Raw genomic sequence first — 17,794 nt, 5'->3', positions numbered from 1 at the left:
TGTTCAGTAAAGGCTTGGGGATCGTGAATATTTGCAGCAGGTTTCATGGATAAATGAATATCTTGTGTAAAAACAACAACAACAACAACAACTTAAGATTCATCCATTAAGGGGCGTGAATTTCAACAGCTAATGATGTAGACTAGAAATTTAGACTTAAAATTTAGATTTAAAAGTCAGGGTTCAGAATTTAAATTGTTAAATTATAAACAAATTTTTTTTAAGTTAAAAAGTCAGAATTCTGACTTTAATCTCAGAATTCAGACTTTTTTTTTACTTACATTTTTTATTTATACTTAACAATTAAAATTAAAAAAATTACTTTTTTTCAGAATTCTGTGATTAAAGTCAGAATTCTGACTTTAGGATTGGACCCTTCGGAGGTTTGAAAAGTTTGTTTGACACCCCTGTTCTAGACCATCCTACGACCGAAAATGCAGTCAACATTTAAATAATATTCAAGATTTCCCTATTATCCAAATCTTCTTTTTAGCCTTCCTATCACGTTCTCATAACTTATCACATTCTAGTACATACCAGTATTTTCCTTCCTTCCTTGCTCCCTGTAGGCGCTTTGTCTCAGTACAGCAGCCAATCAACGAGGAGGGAAGTTTTCCAAATGCCAACAGAGGTCAGCACGCGGACCAACGTGTCCCACACCATGCTCAACGACCCCTACTTCTCAGGTACAAATGATAAACAAAAAAAAAAAAAGTTTCAGTTCTGTTCTCCCGAACAACATGAATAATAAAACAAAATCCATTCCCACATTAATACCACCTGCTGATTTCTAACAGATGGGATGATGATGACGACACAGCACTCAGAGACCAGCGGCATGGTGACCCGTCAAGTCACCAAGGAAGTGGTTCAGAGGAGCGTCATGGGAGGAACCACCGTCACAAAGAAGATGTTTTACGAATCTTAAAAATATCTTATTGAACTACGCCCAAGTTAACAGCCAAAGGTCCAACGTGATTAGGAATCATATCTGAGATTCTCTTTTAAAAAGAGTCTGCTTCAGAGTACCCACACACAGATGTTTTTAATGTGTGTGTGAGATTCTGTGACCAGAAAAGATATAGCGTAATAAAAAGATGGAGGGGAGGCCGTTCTCTCATGCCTGTTACAAACTGGGGCCCCTTTCCTTTATAGATGAGGGTCATTTTTTTTATCATTTACATTCATTTTTCACTCTTGCTTCTGATATATTTCATTTCAGTTACTTGCTACTAAGCAAATTAGTTAGCGTTAGACTCCTCACTCCCTTCTGTTGGTTCAGATCTGGTAACACACCGAGGCTTTAAACCAGGCCCAGCCCGGGCCAGTAATCTGACAGAAATCCAAAGGGACAAGTGTCCCCCTTTTGTCTCCTGTCCTCCACCTGTCTGTAAGAGATGTTGTGGCTGTATGCGAGGTGTTTTGAATGTTTCAGGTTAAACCCACCGAATTTCAACATATTTTTGAGCTGCGTCTGCTTGCAGGAGAGATTTGCTTGAAATTGCTGTGGATGTTTCACATGGTTAATCATTTTCACCCAAGTGGTCTTATCTTGAGAAATCAAGAGTATAAAAGTGGTGTATTTGGGACTGTTCATAGATTTGTATTATATTTTCCAAGCATATTTAATACTTTTTAAACAATTTTTTACATACATTACATTAAATCTAATGCCAAATATTAAGATACATCCGCAAATAGGTTGGTGCTAGTGTTGCTCATTTATATGCACGTTCTACTGACAAGCATGATTTTACAATACAGACAAATGATCAAAGATCTATTAGATGTAACATGTTTTTGCATTCTTTAAGATGTTTAATATTAAACAAAATATATATATATATATATATATATATAGTATCCACTGCTTCAAGTTAATGCTTTTCATATGCTTGCTCTGCCAAGGCCATTGTATTTTGCATTTTAAGTCGATTAATATTTGAACAATGAGATCTTGATATTTTAGAGAAAGTATGTAAAGACAGAAAGATTGTATTTGATTTCATTCTAAACTGTATTTTGGCTCCACATTTTGTTGAAAATGCTTTTGTAAAACATTTTGAGAGGACATTTTTATCACAAAACCTGATGTGGATAAGTGGATGAACCTTTCACCAAAAAATACTCTCAGTTAAGTATTCATGTTCTTTTGACCAACATGTATCACTTAGCTTTAAGCTAAATGAGCTTACCTTTTGCATTGTTTTGTTTCTCTTTTTGGTATGTCAATTCTATTGCACAATAAAGATCTGAAATACATTTGTAGTACATTTGAATGTTTCTCTAGATCTGTGACCACTGAAGACGAGTTGGAGTTGCAGTTCATTTATTGATGTTTGGCGAGAGGGGGGGGGAAGAGCCATCTTAATATTGCATGCATAAACAATAAACACAAACACAGCTGCCAAAACAAGCCTGACAAATGTTTGCAGGAGACAAAAAAAGCAAACACTGAGAATTAACTCTTCACATGCGTCATCCCAGTCTGTAATTATCTGCCTGTGCATGTTAGCAAGCCTTCAGCAGCTGCAATGTTTCACTGCACTGAGGCTCTAAGTAGCTGGTCGCACCTCCTTCCACAGCGCCTTCATGCTTTTATAACATTTGTCAAGTTAGTTCGCACGTTTCAATTATAAGTAATAAAAAAAAGCAATCAAAAAATACACTTCCATATCTCCATTGTGACAATAAAACCAGCATTGGCATTCTTTTTTCACTTGAAAACCAAACACATGGGTCTTTGAGGGTTGAGGACTAAACCCTCTCAAAGTTTATTGGGTATTGTGAAAAAAAACAAGGCAACACTAAAGAACTTTTTGTAACTTAAAATAATGTTTCCAAAATCAACTCGTAACAGGGTGAACGGCACTTCTGCATTCGCTTTGCAACCCTTTTCCGGCTATAACCGCACTATGCAAGTTTGCCAGATCGGGTGGCGGCTCTGTAGTTCGAATAAGACATAATGGGACAATTCCACTTCCAACCTGTAGGGGGACCAGAGCGGGAAAAGTTCTCTAGTGTTGCTTTAAGGTTTTGACCAGACAGCCTTAAAGTACTCATCCTTATGCTACAAATAGTCAAATGCAGAGTAACAGAAAGTGTACTGCAGAATGATGGCGGTTCTTGTCCCTGTGAGACATTAAAAGGAACCTCGCAGAAAGAGTCACACTTTTAGTCCAGAATTAGCACACAATTCAAATTCACTAAATCACGGACCAGAATAAAAGCACAGACTCTGTGGGCTGCTGAGGGTCAGGACTGAGGAGTGACTGAGGAGTGCGTTAAGCGGTTCAGTTCCAGAGGCAGGTCCCGGGGCAGAGGCACCGCTGTCTGACACCTCCGGGCCTTATCGCCAGGTCTTTGACCGACTCCACAGTCCCAAACACGGGGTACAGTTCCTCTGTGAACTTCTCGTTGTAGGTGTACAGGTGGGAGCGCTTCTCCACATCGTAGAAAGACAGCTGGCCCTGCTCATAGTCCAGGTACACCCCTACTTTCCTGGGCACCAGGCTCTGTGACAGCGGGGTGGCGGGCACCGTCAGGGCTTTCAGATCTGCGCCCCTCTCCAGGCGGAGGGTCAGGTAGCCTCTGGCTGTGGTGAGCGGACGGAAGCCCTGCCTCACCCCGGACGCCTTGGCCACACCTAGCCGCCAGTCCCGCTCCCCGACCTCCACCTCCCAGTAGTGGCGTCCGGAGGCGTAGCCTTCCTGGCCCACGGCACACCACCAGCCGTCGAAGCGCCGCTGGCACCGCGGGACTTCCCGGTGCTTCAGGCCGCACCGCATGCGCTTATGATCACTGGAGATGAGCAGGTCTGGGTGGGCCGAGTCTGAGTCCAGAGTGACTTCCTCTGCAGAGTTACAGACGGAGGAAGGAGCGTTAACAAATCTGATAACAGATTTTAATGAGGAACAGGGAGGATGGGATTGCCAATGATTTTCATACCTGCAGCATCGCAAATCCAATTCCAGACTGTAAAGAAAAGAAGAGAACATCTCAATATGTTTTGTATTATCGATGGATCAAAGGACGACGTGTGTAATGTGTAAGGAGTCGCTCGTAGTGATGGAGAATTATCAACTGACTGCTGCTAAACCCACTACACTACATTAGCAGCTAGCTGGTGAACAGAGTGGAGCATTTAGCAGCTAAAGTGCCAGCTATTTCCCTCAGGAGTTGGTGGAGACCAAAACAGAGCTAATAGGAGAGTGTCTATTGGGCATACATTTGTCTCCTACCGACCCAAATGTCAATACATTTTCAGAATCCCATATAATTAAACATGAGAGACTATATAACCTTTAATCCCTCTAGTTGCTTTAAATAGAGTGAAATGGAGCGGCAAACCGAAGGTCTCCGGTCTGCACTGATTGTACGTTTAAGTCCAGAAAAATAAAGATAAATATAATAAATGAAACTAATTAATCAGAACAAACCTCAGGGGTGAGCCACCACAAGTAATGAAATAAAATGCAAAAAGGTTATTATTATGTTTATTATTATCGAGGTAAAGACAATCTATTGTGATTGACTGTAGATTTTAGATCATATAACCCAGCAGCACAGCCACTAAAATGCGGATTTAAGTTCAGGGTAATTCTTTCCAACAATAGTGAGGATTTCTACTCACCGCTGTGGGGGATGTAGCGGACGGTGTCTGAAAGAAGAAAGAGATTACTGGGACTACAAGGAGACAATCAGGAGTTGCATTCATCACCCAAGTCCTTCGTCACACTCCTTTTCTAAACTTGCTTTCAAGCACTATCCTCTAATCACATATCGGTCCGGATTAGTTCTGATCAAAGTGACTCATCAAGTTTCACTCCTGCTAAAGAACACTTCCCTAAAGTTGACAATAGATACTTCAAATGTACTCACCAATATTCTGGCTCCTCTGCTTTCTCACCAGCCACTGTTTAGTCACGTCCTCCTAAACACACACACACACACACACACACACACACACACACACACACACACACACACACACACACACACACACACACTGATTTTCTCTTTTGCATTATAGGACCGGTGTCTAGATTGGCTGCAATATAAGTTGCATATTGGTCTAATTTGTAGTCGTAATACAGCAAATTATAATTGGACTAGTGACAGAAAGAACTACAACATAGGACTGGGGGATATGGAGAAAATCAAATATCACGATATTTTTGACCGAATACCTCGATATCGATACCGCAGCGATATTGTAATGTTGACTATTGGTGCTTTCACAACATATTTACACAATGAGGTTTTTGATAAATAATCATCAGTAATGTGGATATAATGACTAAGTGGGTAAAGGCAAATAATAGAACAGTTACAACAGTCTGGTAAGTTCAGAAAATGACATCACTTTACTGTAATACTGCCTTTAAAACCAGGAAAAGACAACACTTATGCCATATTACGATATCCAAAATTTAAGATGATATCTAATCTCATATCACGATACCGATATAATATTGATATATTGCCCAGCTCTATTACAACACCACAGAATTAAAAATTAACATTGTAAAGCGCTGCAGGAAAATTTCAATGAGCATTAGAGGTAGGGAAATTAAGACCTGTTTAAAATGATTTAGGACCTATTTGATTTGAAATTTGACATGTCAAGACCCCGCGCAGGGAAATTAGGATGCAAACCTAACTTTTAAAATAAAAGGCATTTTAGGCCTTTGTTTATATAGGACAGCTCAAAACATGAAAGGGGAGAGAGCGGGGGAATGACACGCAGCAAAGAGCCGCAGGGCAGAGTCGAACCCCCGGCCACTGCGTCGAGGAGTAAACCTCTATACGTGAGCACCTGCTCTACCGCGTGTGCTACCCAGGTGCCCCACACTGCTTATTTTATCACTGGTAATAAATTCAACTACAAAACAGAAGTAGAAAATAAACCAATTTCATTCAACACAATCTAAGCAGGGATATATTGTGACAGCCATCCAGACCTTGACAAGGCTGTCGGCGTTCATCACAGCCAGCATGACGAGCTCCATGGCTGGGAGCAGGTTGGGGAGACGACCCCTCTTCCACTGGAACTCCAGGTCGTCTAGCATCATGAGCACAGGCTCGCCTGGCCAGACGGTGGGCTGGAAACACACGAGTCAGAAACATAAAACATAAAAACATAATCAGTGTTACTTATTGAAGTGTTCACTACAGCTGGGCTCTATAATATATAATCGATCTATATCGATATTATATCGGTATCGTGATATGAGACTAGATATCTCCTTAGATTTTGGATATCGTAATAACGTGATATGGCATAAGTGTTGTCTTGTCCTGGTTTTAAAGGCTGTATTACAGTAAAGTGATGTCATTTTCTGAACTTACCAGACTGTTGTAACTGTTCTATTATTTGCCTTTACCCACTTAGTCATTATATCCACATTACTGAGGATTATATATCAAAAATCTCATTGTGTAAATATGTTGTAAAAGCACCGGTAGTCAACACTACAATATCGCTGCGGTATCGATATCGAGGTATTTGGGCAAAAATATGTTTTTATTTGATTTTCTCCATATCGCCCAGCCCTAGTGTTTACTCTAAATTGTGATCATAACTCCAGCACGCTCTGAGGTTTGCTTTCACACCTGCGCAGTTTGGTCCGTTTTATCCGAACCCTGGAGCGTTTCGTCGGATCTCATTCGAACTTTGGTGCGGATCAAACAACCGAGCTCTGGTCCGCTTGAAAACGGGGATCTCGGTTCACCAGCTATCGTTTCGACCGTGTGACATTTGTTTACAGTGTTTGGTAGGGCTGCACAATTAATCGCAACTTTATCCAAATTGCAATATGGACTAGTGCAATATCCAAATCGCAGAGGGGTGCAATATTTGTTAAAGGCAAAATATGTGTCAAACCATTCTGAATTAAGTATTGTGGTGCTACAGAGATGTCCCGGGCCTACACATTCTACAGAAAAGATCTTTGTTTGGTACAGATCCTCGCAAAAATCACACTAAAATCATTAGAATTTTTTCAGATTTAATATTAGTCAGTGAAAAGGAGAATAATGATACAAACATGATCATTCCCTTCAATATCATAAATGCAATATCAGTCAAAATAATCACAATTAGATATTTTCCTCATATCGTGCAGCCCTAGTGCTCGGTGCTTTTGACAAATTGCAGAGTGAACGCAAACCGAACCAAATGAGAAATTTCGACAATGTTGCAACTTCACCGTCCAATCGCACCGAGGTGTGAAAGCGCCCTGAGTATGATGGTGAGGATTGTCACAGACAGGGGTTTAGTTTAATCATCTTTATCAGATGCAAGGAGGCAAGTGGGTCAGACTTTAATCACCAACTAGCCACGTGTTCTGTCAGTCGGGAAGATTATACTTTTGTACGCTTAGGCGTGTAGTTTTATTTCTCATGCATCTGCATTCAATCCCCTCACACGGGCTCACTCGCTATTCCTTGCTGTCCTACCTGTCGCAGTCGATTATCCTATCAGCTGTTCTCGTTAGCTGGTCACATCAGCTGATCACATCCATCCAATAGCTCAGCGTCACGCCTATATCAGCCTGTCATCCTGCTTACTGTTTGAATATGATTCTCTTTCTGCCTTCAGTGCATTTATGCTGCTGTTATGCGTGCAGTACGTCAACGGCTGCTTTGCTATTTAAATCTGTTCTCTCTGTTGTAGTCAGCTGTCATTTCAGTGCAAATCGCCGTGAATTGCAATTCGCCCCGCCACCTCCCCATCACCACCAGTCGTCGCAGAATCCTTCAACTCCACCAGCTTTATCAGAATCATCAGCCGCCACCACCACCAGTGTCTGGACTCCAGGGGGGAGGGCAGACACCCCTCAGTTACAAATCTCCCTGTAGAGTTCTGCCAAGACTTACAGTCCTCAGCATAAGTGAATACACCCATGCTAAAGTTGACTAAAAAGAGGAATAAAAAAAAATCATCTTTTGGAAATTGATCTTAATGACTTCATTAAAAAAATTAGGAAAAATCCAACCTTTAAGGACACCAATTTTCTTTGTTAATGAATAATGTATCGTAAAAAAATAAATTTTCTTCCTTAAAATACATGGGGTATAAGTATAAGTTAAATTCCCATAGAGGCAGGCAGATTTTTCTTTTTAAAGGCCAGTTATTTCATGGATCCAGGATACTATGTATCCTGATAATAAAGTTCTCTTGGCCTTTGGAATTAAAATAGCCCCCCCCCCCACACATCATCACATACCCTTCACCATACCTAGAGATTGGTGAGAGGTTGGATTTTTCCTCATTTTTTTTAAAAGATGATTTTTTTATTTCACTTTTTAGTCAACTTTAGCATGGCTGTATTCACTTACGTATGCTGAGCACTGTACATATCTTACATACTCACTCACATATCATCTGCTATAATAAACATTCATCTATACTTCATTCACTTGTCTCTCCTGATTGAAATAGGTGCTGGAAGAAACACATCATCCTATAGTCACCTGAGGTCTGCTTTTTATCTCCCGTGTCCAGTCCATGATGACTCTTTTGTGGGGCCCCATGTCGCACTCCCCCCCTGCTTCCAGCATGCAGAGGAGGTGTCCCTTCCAGTCTTTCTTCTCTGGTTTCTCCTGCTGGTATTCAGACAGGATGATCCTCGGCTGAACAGGAAACGCAAACATTAAAGTAGAGCTGCAACGATTAGTACATTGACACAAACTATTGATTGAGTTTTTTGTTGTGCCATTTTGGCACAATTGATTATGGGGGTGGGGGGCATATCATAGTGGGGGGTCTGGATGTCCTCCCCAGGGAAGTTTTGAGCATCAACGACTTCATTTCCTGTACTCGGATACACTTTTATGAACCAATTTAAGGTAGAAAGACCATATAATGGAAAGTATGTTGTTTCGTGTCATTGGCCATTTTTAAGTGGCTATATGGAAATCCTGGAGCTTTCTTAGTGGGTATACTGCGTATATATACCTGCGTATCACGTAGACTACACCACTGACCGGAGCCCCACATTTCACCAAAAGCAGAACATCCAGAAAGCATGTAGTTGATGTAGTTATTGATGACAAAAAACAGCACCATCTGTAGACCGTACGTACCTGTACTCTCTTCTCCAACACAGCAGCCCATTCCACAATGAAATCACGGCACACACTGGCCGGCCAGATGTCCTCACTGGTCCAGATGTGGCCGAGGATGTTTGACCTCTAGGGTAAAGATATACAGTACATAATATAGATGAGATAGTCTGTCGATGTTTGTCTGTGACAGAAAGAAACGATAGAGGAGAAAAGCTTACCTGGCAAATTCTGTTGAGCTCTCGGGCTAATTCCATGATAAATAACTGACTCTCCAACAGTGGCTCCTTCTTCTCAAGTTTCACTCGCTTACGAGACTCCTGGGGCAAAAGAAACATTTTGGAGCAAGGCATACAAATGAAGCACTTCATGGCAAAACATTTTTTTTTTTTTTTTTTTGCTATCAGAGGAGAACAGAGTTGCATAACCGTACCTTGAGTCGGATCTTGAGCTTTTTGGCCGGCTCGATAAGAATTTGCAGACAGTCCTTCATCATGCTGCTGGCTGGAGAGCGAGGCAGATGCCCTGTGGTACAATAATAAAAAGGCTTTAGTACTGGCACACACTCTGTCAGGAGCTGGAGCTGAAGTGCAGCTGACTGGGCTCGCGTCGCCCACACAAATCGATGAGAGAGCAGAAATCTGTAATTTATGAGAGGTGGCAAAAGGTATGTATGCGTGCAGAGAGAGAAAGAGAGAGAGAGAGAAAGAGAGAGAGAGAGAGAAAAGCACTGCAGAACTTATATCACAGCTCTGCACTGGACGTCCACAGAGGGCTCATTATTAGGCACTCTGAGCTATCATTAAGTGAGAAGGAGGAGGGTTAAGAGGACCCACGCATTGGTACAAGAGTGAAAAGAGACAGCCCACCCACTCAACACACACACACACAACACCACAAAGTGAGAGGCAGAGAGCGGCACAATGTAGAAACAGGCAAAAAATATTGCACAGTAACAGGATTTCCTGACGTGCGTGGGTCGATGCATCTTGATCACGGCCTTGAAATTGGAAATTTATTCCCAAGGAGATCTGAGACAGCAGCACAGAGCACTTTTAAAAACCCCTGCGGAGGGTGCAGGGGAGCTTTGGACCAGTTTGCTGTTGATTCAGCAGTCCGCCTCTGTACGCCAGTTTGATGCGCTGAGGGGGGATTTGCTGTTCCCTCTGTGATGTAGGGGTGGCAGCTGAGCCAAAGGATGCTGCTACTGACTTCCCAAGGACTTAAGAGAACATATGGTTTTGAGAGTTCTGTGACGAAGAAAAGACATCCAACTTAAGGGACAAACTCTGATAACGGAAAGTTTACCTTTCAGTGACAAATATTATTACTGAGGATTGATGAAAGACAAATGCTTTTTCTGAATTTGGTGGATATTTTCCCCTATGATGATGATTTGTTTTGTTTTTTTTATTTACACATATTCAAAATTTTGAAGGGTACGACATATAGTTTGCAAGATACATGTGAAGAAGAATTGCCTAAAAACCCTACAGGGGCTTAACAAGTGGAATTCTGCAGGAGCATATCACAGGAAAATATCACGTCAATGCAATCTGTATAATTTGTCTCTATCAATAATTTTACACACACACACACACACACACACACACACACACACACACACACAACATTTTCATATGGCTGAAGAAGCCAGAAAGAGTCATGTTTAAAAAAAATGGTATGAACTTGCCCACTGAGGCCATGGCACGTGCTGGGAAGGAAGAAACATGCACAGAACATCTTAACTAATTAATAGGCTATTGATATATATATTTCTGAGTAAATAAAGGGGGGGGGGAATGTGCCTATATATAGTCTAACACGACTTGGTTTATTTTGGGCATTGGGAGAGCGTGTAGGTGGCAGAGGAGCTGGAAGATTAGAGAAAATCCAGGATTACCTCGGTGCTGCTGTAGGCTACAAACCCAGGTAGTGACTTTCTATTTTAGGACTGAAAGACCAACCTCTGCAAGTCAGCAACATCACAACACGCATATCCTACTATGATACACCGCGCACGACAACTGGCACGTAACAGGGAAGATGAACCCATGAACGGTTTCCAAAAATGAACCACAAATCACTAACAGGCAGACAAACTATTTATATACTTATTGTTTGATAACGCCTTAAGCAGCGGTGCAGTTTAACCGCTTTTCTCTACGGAAATTGACGTTTTTGTAAAAAAAAAAAAAATTAAAATTAAAAAAGGCCAACGTCTCACCTTGTTAAGGGAGACTGTTCCTTTCCGCAGCTCCTCCGTGATGTTTTCGCTAAACTCGGACTGATTTAGCTAGCGCTCCGAGACCCTAAAGAGATGCACTGTTTCATCCACGCTCGAACTGCTGCAGGAGAGAGAGACACACACACCGCGCTCTTATCTTATCCACCTACTCCTGTTATCTGCCACCGCCTTCACTGAGCTGTAGTTTGAAAAACAACCGTGAGAGGTCGCCATAGCTCCACTTAAACTGATACTATCTTTTACCAGGTAGCTACTGTCTTGTATAATTCGTTTGGTTTATTGACTAAACACCGTTGCAAGCCCACAGCAGACGGTTTAAAACGCCGCTAGCCAGTATCAGTAAGCTATCATGCTAACGTTGTCTCGTGCTTATGGCGGTTCTGCGTTCAGAAATATTAGGCTTAACAAAACATAAGTGGGCTAGCTAACTAAAACTGAATGAATTTACTATTATACCTAGATAAGTGGCAATTATTATCATATTTACATTAGCTGTAAATATGTAACGTTAGTGGTGTTTTACCAAGGCGTTACCTAATTTTTTTCTTTAAATAGGCCTACGTTACCTTTTATAGCCTATATTTATATATAAAAAAACTTGCTAGGCTATACCACAACCGTTGTGTTATTTTTAACATTCAAGACTCTGCAGCAAAGCATATAGCTTTGTGTTAGCTAGCTACTTTTTAATCTAAAGTGAAGTATTAGCCTATATAGCCTACTGAGTCTCTGAAGGCAGAGCGACCGTTTTTAGGTTTGAAAGCAGAACAGCAGATGTCACTACAGCCAATAAACACTTTATTTCGAAGCACAGAGAGCGTCTATAAGCCCCAACTCCGACAGGTGTTTTTTCATTTTATTTTATACGCTTGTTTTTATGATAAACCAAATGACATAGGCATAGCTAGTGTTTAATCCATCTACTGCCCTCTCTGTTTATGGCAACAGTTATTGTGGAATGGGAAGGTGTTGCGGTATGTTAGGTAGGCTACACGGAAGGAAGTGTAATTACACCGCTTGTCGATAAATGACAGGAGGCGTTGTGTGTCTGTTGTCAAAGACAGCCTCTTATCACAGCTGGACCTCCAATATGGCACCAAAAGACCCTCTACTCGGCACTCTCAAATGTAAGAAACCATTATAAATGCATATACAACATGCTGTTATTGGAATAATTGCTGGATTCATTTTTGTTTCAGAGCCAGACGATTGCTTAGTAGTTGCGCGGTTTATTACTGGATGGCTCGCCAAAACAAACGACTGTGTTTATCGTTTTGAATTTTACTTCCATTGAAGACAAAGGCATAAATACACAGCCTCTTTTGCAATAGTGTTAATGTGAAATGGCGATGTATATATTTTTGGCCACTGTCATGCGGACCGACAACAGATCCACTGTCATTTGCGTGTTTGTTTTTTTCCCTCCCAGTGTGTGTCCTGAACCTGCAGTCAAATGGAGAGATTGTGTCAGATACCAACCCTCACCTCGCCTCCTGCTGTCAGCTTCTTGAGCTGGTCCTCAGGAAGGGGCTCCAACGTAAGTATCCCTTGTGCTTCCCCTAAAAAATACCACATACAATGTTAATGTTCTTTACCTACATACATATTTTGGGATGTCAGACAGTCTATGCTTTAATCTGTTGTAATTGTTGTATTAAAAAACACAATATTTAGGGGCAAAATATGATGTATTTCTAATATCTTAATAATAATAATCCACAGCACTACATATACAATAATTTGTTTGCAAGTATGTACTAAGGGTGTGTTTGCTCTCCCTCCAGAGCCGGTTCTCAGTCTGGTACACAGAGACTACTGGCAGTGTTTTGAACAGCTTACCCACCACGATACCTGTGGCAGGTACCAACATGCTACCTAGATTAAATGATTTTTAACAATTTTATAACTGTACACAGCAATTTTTCATTACTAATATAAAATAGCACTATTTAAATCATTGTTAATACCTGTTGTCTGTGTGTGTGTGTGTGTGTGTGTGTGTGTGTGCAGGCTGTCTGGCCTGTCTTTAATAGTGGAGCAGACCAGAGTTTGCAGGAAGCTGCTCTCAGCTCAGGGCCGAGGCCGCTACCTGCTCAGGCTGGCCCTCAGCCGCAAGGCTCTACCACAGTTCATCACACACCTGCTGCACACACCCAGACTCCTGGAGGTCAGATACATGGACCAAATACATTTGTATGATACAGAATATTTAGGCTTTTCCTGGTATATGGTATATGCCCATTGCTGGTCTCACTAATAGACTGAAACAGCTTTGGTTCATACTTTTTCCTTTCCCCTCCAGTGGTACAGTCCAGCAATGTCAATCATCAGGAATGAGGAATTTGTGGGTGAGGCTTTTTACTTGATCTGATTGTTTACACCAAGTGCTGAGCAAAGCCGAGGAAATTCTTGTCACCACTGGCATTCAGTAACACTGTTCTCTCTTTTCCAGAGCCTTTTATGTCGCTGCTGCTGGTCCTCTCTCACATGGAGTTCAAACTGGGCATGGAGGTCTGTTCAACTCCTTTATTTATGCCATTAAAAGCTGTAGATGTGCTGTGTAAACATTTTCAAACTTTTCAAGCCAAACAGGATTTTATTCCTAAACATAACATGACTACTTTAATGCAAACTATCATTTGGTAAAAGCTACTATTCTTTCAAATCACTACGAATTCAAAGATTTTACACTAATAACCAACTCTGGTCTCTTCACACAGAATTGCAGTTTTCTGGATGAAAGCTGGCTTCTACCGGTAAAAAACAATGATTTTCTTTTCAGAACTAAAAGCACTGATCATCATCAACAATATAATTATGGTTTTAGTGGCCATGGGAACTTTAAGATGCCTGGAAATTCTGGACTCAGCAGAATGTGAGAGATCTGTTAATTGTTTGTACATGTTCCCAGGTGTGTGAGACATATGAAGTAGTGCCCTGTCGGGAGGTAGGGATGGTGTTGAGGTTTGTGTCTTCCACTCTACGAAGTCTTCTCCATTAAGTATATGAATCTCATAAATATATCTGTCCAACCTGCTGCATCCTCTCCCTCTGTCTCTCAGGTATCTAAGTGGGCGCGTCTTTGTCCTCGACTTGATGCCTGGTAGTCAGGCTCATGTCGACAACTTTATCTCTCCTGGTGACATCATTGATGAGATCAACGGAACCTCGCTGAGGAATTCCAAGAATGGACAGGTATCCTCAAACATGCAGTATTCAGTACTGTATATTAAAGTCATAGAAATCTCTTTCTGTGTCACCACAGCATAGCTGGTCTAAATAAAAGCCTTTACATTTGCCTTGTGCAGATATCTGGGAATTCTTCACTAGAGCCCTCAGAGAGAGCTTTACATTGCAGGCTTCTCAAAGGTGCCCTGATTAGAATAATAATAATACATTTTATTTGTAACACACTTTATATTTAAGCAAATCTCAAAGTGCTACATAGAAATGCTAAGGAGAAAAAGTATTAAAACTAAAAGAAACAACAAAAGGACAAGGAAAGGTGGGTCTTAAGGTGGTGTCCTCAGGTGGTCAGGGAGAGCATTCCAGCTAGATAGGAGGGGCGGATGGTGTCTACTTTTTTCCTGACAAAAGTGATAAGTTGTTGCACCTCTGCACTGTGGCCTCTGAGACCAGACCTCGTTAGGTAAAAGGGCCCCTTTAATGTTATGTGAATGGAACGTTACAATATACCTTTTTCCCAGCAGACATATACATACAGTACATTTCCCCCAGTAGAAGAACCACAGGGGTTAATAATAACATAAATAATAGCACTGTTCTATTAAAGTGTCGCTGTAAGCCATGGCAGTTTAACAGTGATCCAGCATCAACAATACCAGCAAATGGAATTCAGACATCATTAATTGTATTTTCCTGTTCTAACGTGCCAAAATGTTTTCTGAGAAAAAGGCCCACACAGGTGTTTTCTTTTACGTTGCCTAATTAGAACTCTTCTCAGAACTGTGTTGGTGTGTAGCCTACTTACTGTTTGATTGACACATTCTTACACTTTATCATTTTTATTAATTCATGTAGTTTGACAATTCCCAGCACAGCTGCTCCAAACCTGAGCAGAGCTCTGATCAGTCAGAAAAACTGAGTGGGTGTGAAGGACTCATTATAAACATGATCCCACTTGAAGATGTGACAAAGTCGAAACCTCATTCTAAAAAGGTGCAAAAATTAGAGAAGCGAGGAAGGAGTGATTTTTGAATTTGACTAGATGAAATACAGTTAAATGCTAAAGAATAACATTGACATTGGAAGAAGTGAATCACCTGTTTTGATATTTTTACAGGTTTTCTGAAAAACATAGCATTAAAAGAACATATAAAAGCAACACAAACCAACAGCCTCACAACTCTGTTAGGGCTATGACATTGTGTGAGGTTTCACTGCAGCCCTGTTAGTACAGTAGGTCCTATGCACAGAGTACCAATTAAGATGTACAGCTCAACTTATGTGTGTATTTCCATAATGATTAACCATGAAACCATGGTCAGCCACACCCTTGACAAATCCTATAATCGTTTGCATAAATTTAAAAATCCTGCCTCTCTCAAAATAGTGTTTACGTTTGCTACCGGACACGCCTTAGAAGTTGCTGTTTTCTCTGTTTTCCCAGGCAGGTGTGCTTCTGTCTCGCCTAAAGGGCTGCCCTCTATCCATTGGTGTTTTGCGGTGGAGGGCTCAAGATGGGACAGTGTATCTGCCCCTTATCAAACTCCTGCAGACCCTGAGGATGGAGGACCCCACCCTGCAGCTTGGTCCCGCTCCCTCCCAGCAGTCAGTTTCCAAGGACCAGAGAAACTCTCCGTCACAGTGTCTCAAGGAGGGAAGGCAAGTTGTTTACCAAATCCTTAAGGGTTATTTAAAAGGGACTGTACATAGAACATAGCAGTAAATGACTATTTGCTATGTAAAGATATAGTGGAGTAAGGGCTCCTGCACCACGCCTGCATGGCGTTATCGGGGCATTTTTGTTGCGTGGTGGCTGCGTGGCGTTTTTGATGTCTTTAAGCACCAGAAACGTGTCTGACGCCGCGCTGCTGCTGCTAGCCTTGTCTGTAAATATATACTGATTTGATTACAGCAAAGACATCGGCAGTATTGACTGCAAAATAGGCTACAGAATATTTCATTCTGTATTGAAGATTTTCACTCTTTTCTTTAAAAAAAACTATTGATCAGTGTGAAGTCACTTAAATTATTCAAACTGTAAAGATTAAAAGTTTGTAATTTCTGTATTGGTGTTTGATGCTAGTGTATTTACTCTGTGTGTTCTGAGTGACGGTGTGTGTTATCTCCGTGAGGATTTGAGTGTTTGGCTGCACTGAGCCTGTTCTGAGACGTGTGAAGAGTTGTGTTGCTGTGAATGAGTTTTGAATGTGATGTGAACTGTTTAGCTCAGGTGATTGTTGGTAACGCAGACTGTAGTTAGAGTTTTGCACATGTGGCTTCAGTTGTGACCACTGTCGTTTAGCAATAGAAAAACACTGACCCACCTCTCCTTAACAGGATTGTGTACATTGTGCAGTTCTTGGGAAAGGCAAACGTAATGGTAAATAATCACTACTGCTTTACAATGTATGTTCAATCTTTATGTATACCTGTGCTAGTTTATCCTGTAACTTGTGTGGTCTCATTCTTTCTTAGTTTGGGGGAAAGGAGGTGCTGCAGCATGCCATTACACAAGTGTTGCAGAAAAACCTACCTAGCAAGGTAATGGAACTGCTCCCCTAACCGGTCATCGCTGCCTGCAAAACACTTGTCAATATCAACGTCCACTTAAACAGTAAAATTTGTCCCACAGGAAGTGCTACTGGATATGAAGGAAACGCATTTGACATGCACAGAAAGAAACAGTAAATTGGTAAGTAGACCCGTTAGTCGTACACTCTTTGCTATTGCTCGACAATGTTCAGATTTCTCCAGCTGCAATGAAATTCTCTTGAAACTTGTTTTATCAGGAGCTGTTTAAGCATCACTATCCAGAGATTTCATGCGTAGGGAGATTCGGCCAAGCAGACTACACAATATTTGCATTCTGCGTGGCGTAAGTATTACACACCAAGCCTTGTGCAACAAAGGTTGATTTTGCAACGAGTTTCCATTCCTTCCTAAAAGGTGATGTGGATATGCAATACCCACACCATTACGTTGTCATTGTTCAGTGGATCCCCAGAAACCCCTCGGTCAACAGGCTTCTGCTGCGTGGCACTGAGGGCCAGCACTATCAAGGAGTGTGAAGAAATTGTCTGCCGTATTGGTGAGAATTATGCACGCTCTACAGATTCATGATTTACATTAGTTTTAGAAACCTTAAAAGGCCATGTTGTGTTCTTCTTACAGCTGCTGGTTTCAAGCATACTGAGTGGTTTGTATGACAACTCAACTATTGTGTATAGTGTTGTAAATAAAGTCTATCCAGATCATGTGTACACTGCATTACTGAATACCACAACTACAGAA

The 17,794-nt window shown here is 41.3% G+C and overlaps 3 protein-coding genes across 8 annotated transcripts in view; 2 read left to right on the top strand and 1 right to left on the bottom strand.

The window, feature by feature from the left end:
* itgb4 (integrin, beta 4) overlaps nt 1–2,232 on the top strand; it is a 41,320-nt gene extending 39,088 nt beyond the window's left edge. For all 4 annotated transcript variants that reach the window (XM_028567178.1, XM_028567180.1, XM_028567181.1 and 1 more), the window contains 2 exons: nt 570–686; nt 798–2,232. In XM_028567178.1, the coding sequence (XP_028422979.1) occupies nt 570–686; nt 798–928 (248 nt within the window). In that variant the 3' untranslated portion in view covers nt 929–2,232. The remainder of the gene's footprint in view (nt 1–569; nt 687–797) is intronic.
* Nucleotides 2,233–2,866: 634 nt separating this feature from the next.
* Nucleotides 2,867–12,098, bottom strand: zgc:194990 (butyrophilin subfamily 1 member A1). Of its 2 annotated transcripts, XM_028567129.1 has the most exons (11): nt 12,040–12,098; nt 11,297–11,417; nt 9,503–9,594; nt 9,291–9,389; nt 9,091–9,198; nt 8,479–8,637; nt 5,964–6,104; nt 4,882–4,933; nt 4,634–4,660; nt 3,949–3,975; nt 2,867–3,853 (listed from the first exon to the last, which is right to left on the bottom strand). In XM_028567129.1, the coding sequence occupies exons 3-11, from the start codon at nt 9,563–9,565 to the stop codon at nt 3,294–3,296; spliced, it is 1,236 nt and encodes a 411-aa protein (XP_028422930.1). In that variant the 5' UTR covers nt 9,566–9,594; nt 11,297–11,417; nt 12,040–12,098; the 3' UTR covers nt 2,867–3,293. The 2 variants fall into 2 exon arrangements, with proteins under 2 accessions (XP_028422930.1, XP_028422929.1); XM_028567128.1 differs by lacking the exon at nt 12,040–12,098 and having other exon boundaries at nt 11,297–11,664.
* On the top strand, nt 11,306–17,759 carry LOC114547755 (uncharacterized). Of its 2 annotated transcripts, XM_028567127.1 has the most exons (17): nt 11,306–11,563; nt 12,378–12,444; nt 12,747–12,854; nt 13,102–13,177; nt 13,328–13,484; nt 13,620–13,665; nt 13,770–13,828; nt 14,038–14,073; nt 14,229–14,281; nt 14,380–14,512; nt 15,948–16,162; nt 16,841–16,883; nt 16,979–17,044; nt 17,136–17,195; nt 17,293–17,378; nt 17,497–17,591; nt 17,675–17,759. In XM_028567127.1, exons 2-17 carry the CDS (start codon nt 12,408–12,410, stop codon nt 17,707–17,709), a joined length of 1,305 nt encoding a protein of 434 aa, XP_028422928.1. In that variant the 5' UTR covers nt 11,306–11,563; nt 12,378–12,407; the 3' UTR covers nt 17,710–17,759. The 2 variants fall into 2 exon arrangements, with proteins under 2 accessions (XP_028422928.1, XP_028422927.1); XM_028567126.1 differs by having other exon boundaries at nt 11,306–12,444.
* The last annotated feature ends 35 nt before the right edge of the window (nt 17,760–17,794 follow it).

The sequence above is a fragment of the Perca flavescens genome, chromosome 21, assembly GCF_004354835.1.
Source record: "Perca flavescens isolate YP-PL-M2 chromosome 21, PFLA_1.0, whole genome shotgun sequence".
Taxonomy (NCBI): Eukaryota; Metazoa; Chordata; class Actinopteri; order Perciformes; family Percidae; genus Perca; species Perca flavescens.
Note: the sequence above shows the minus strand (reverse complement) of the source record. Positions and strands in the feature narration are given on the sequence as shown.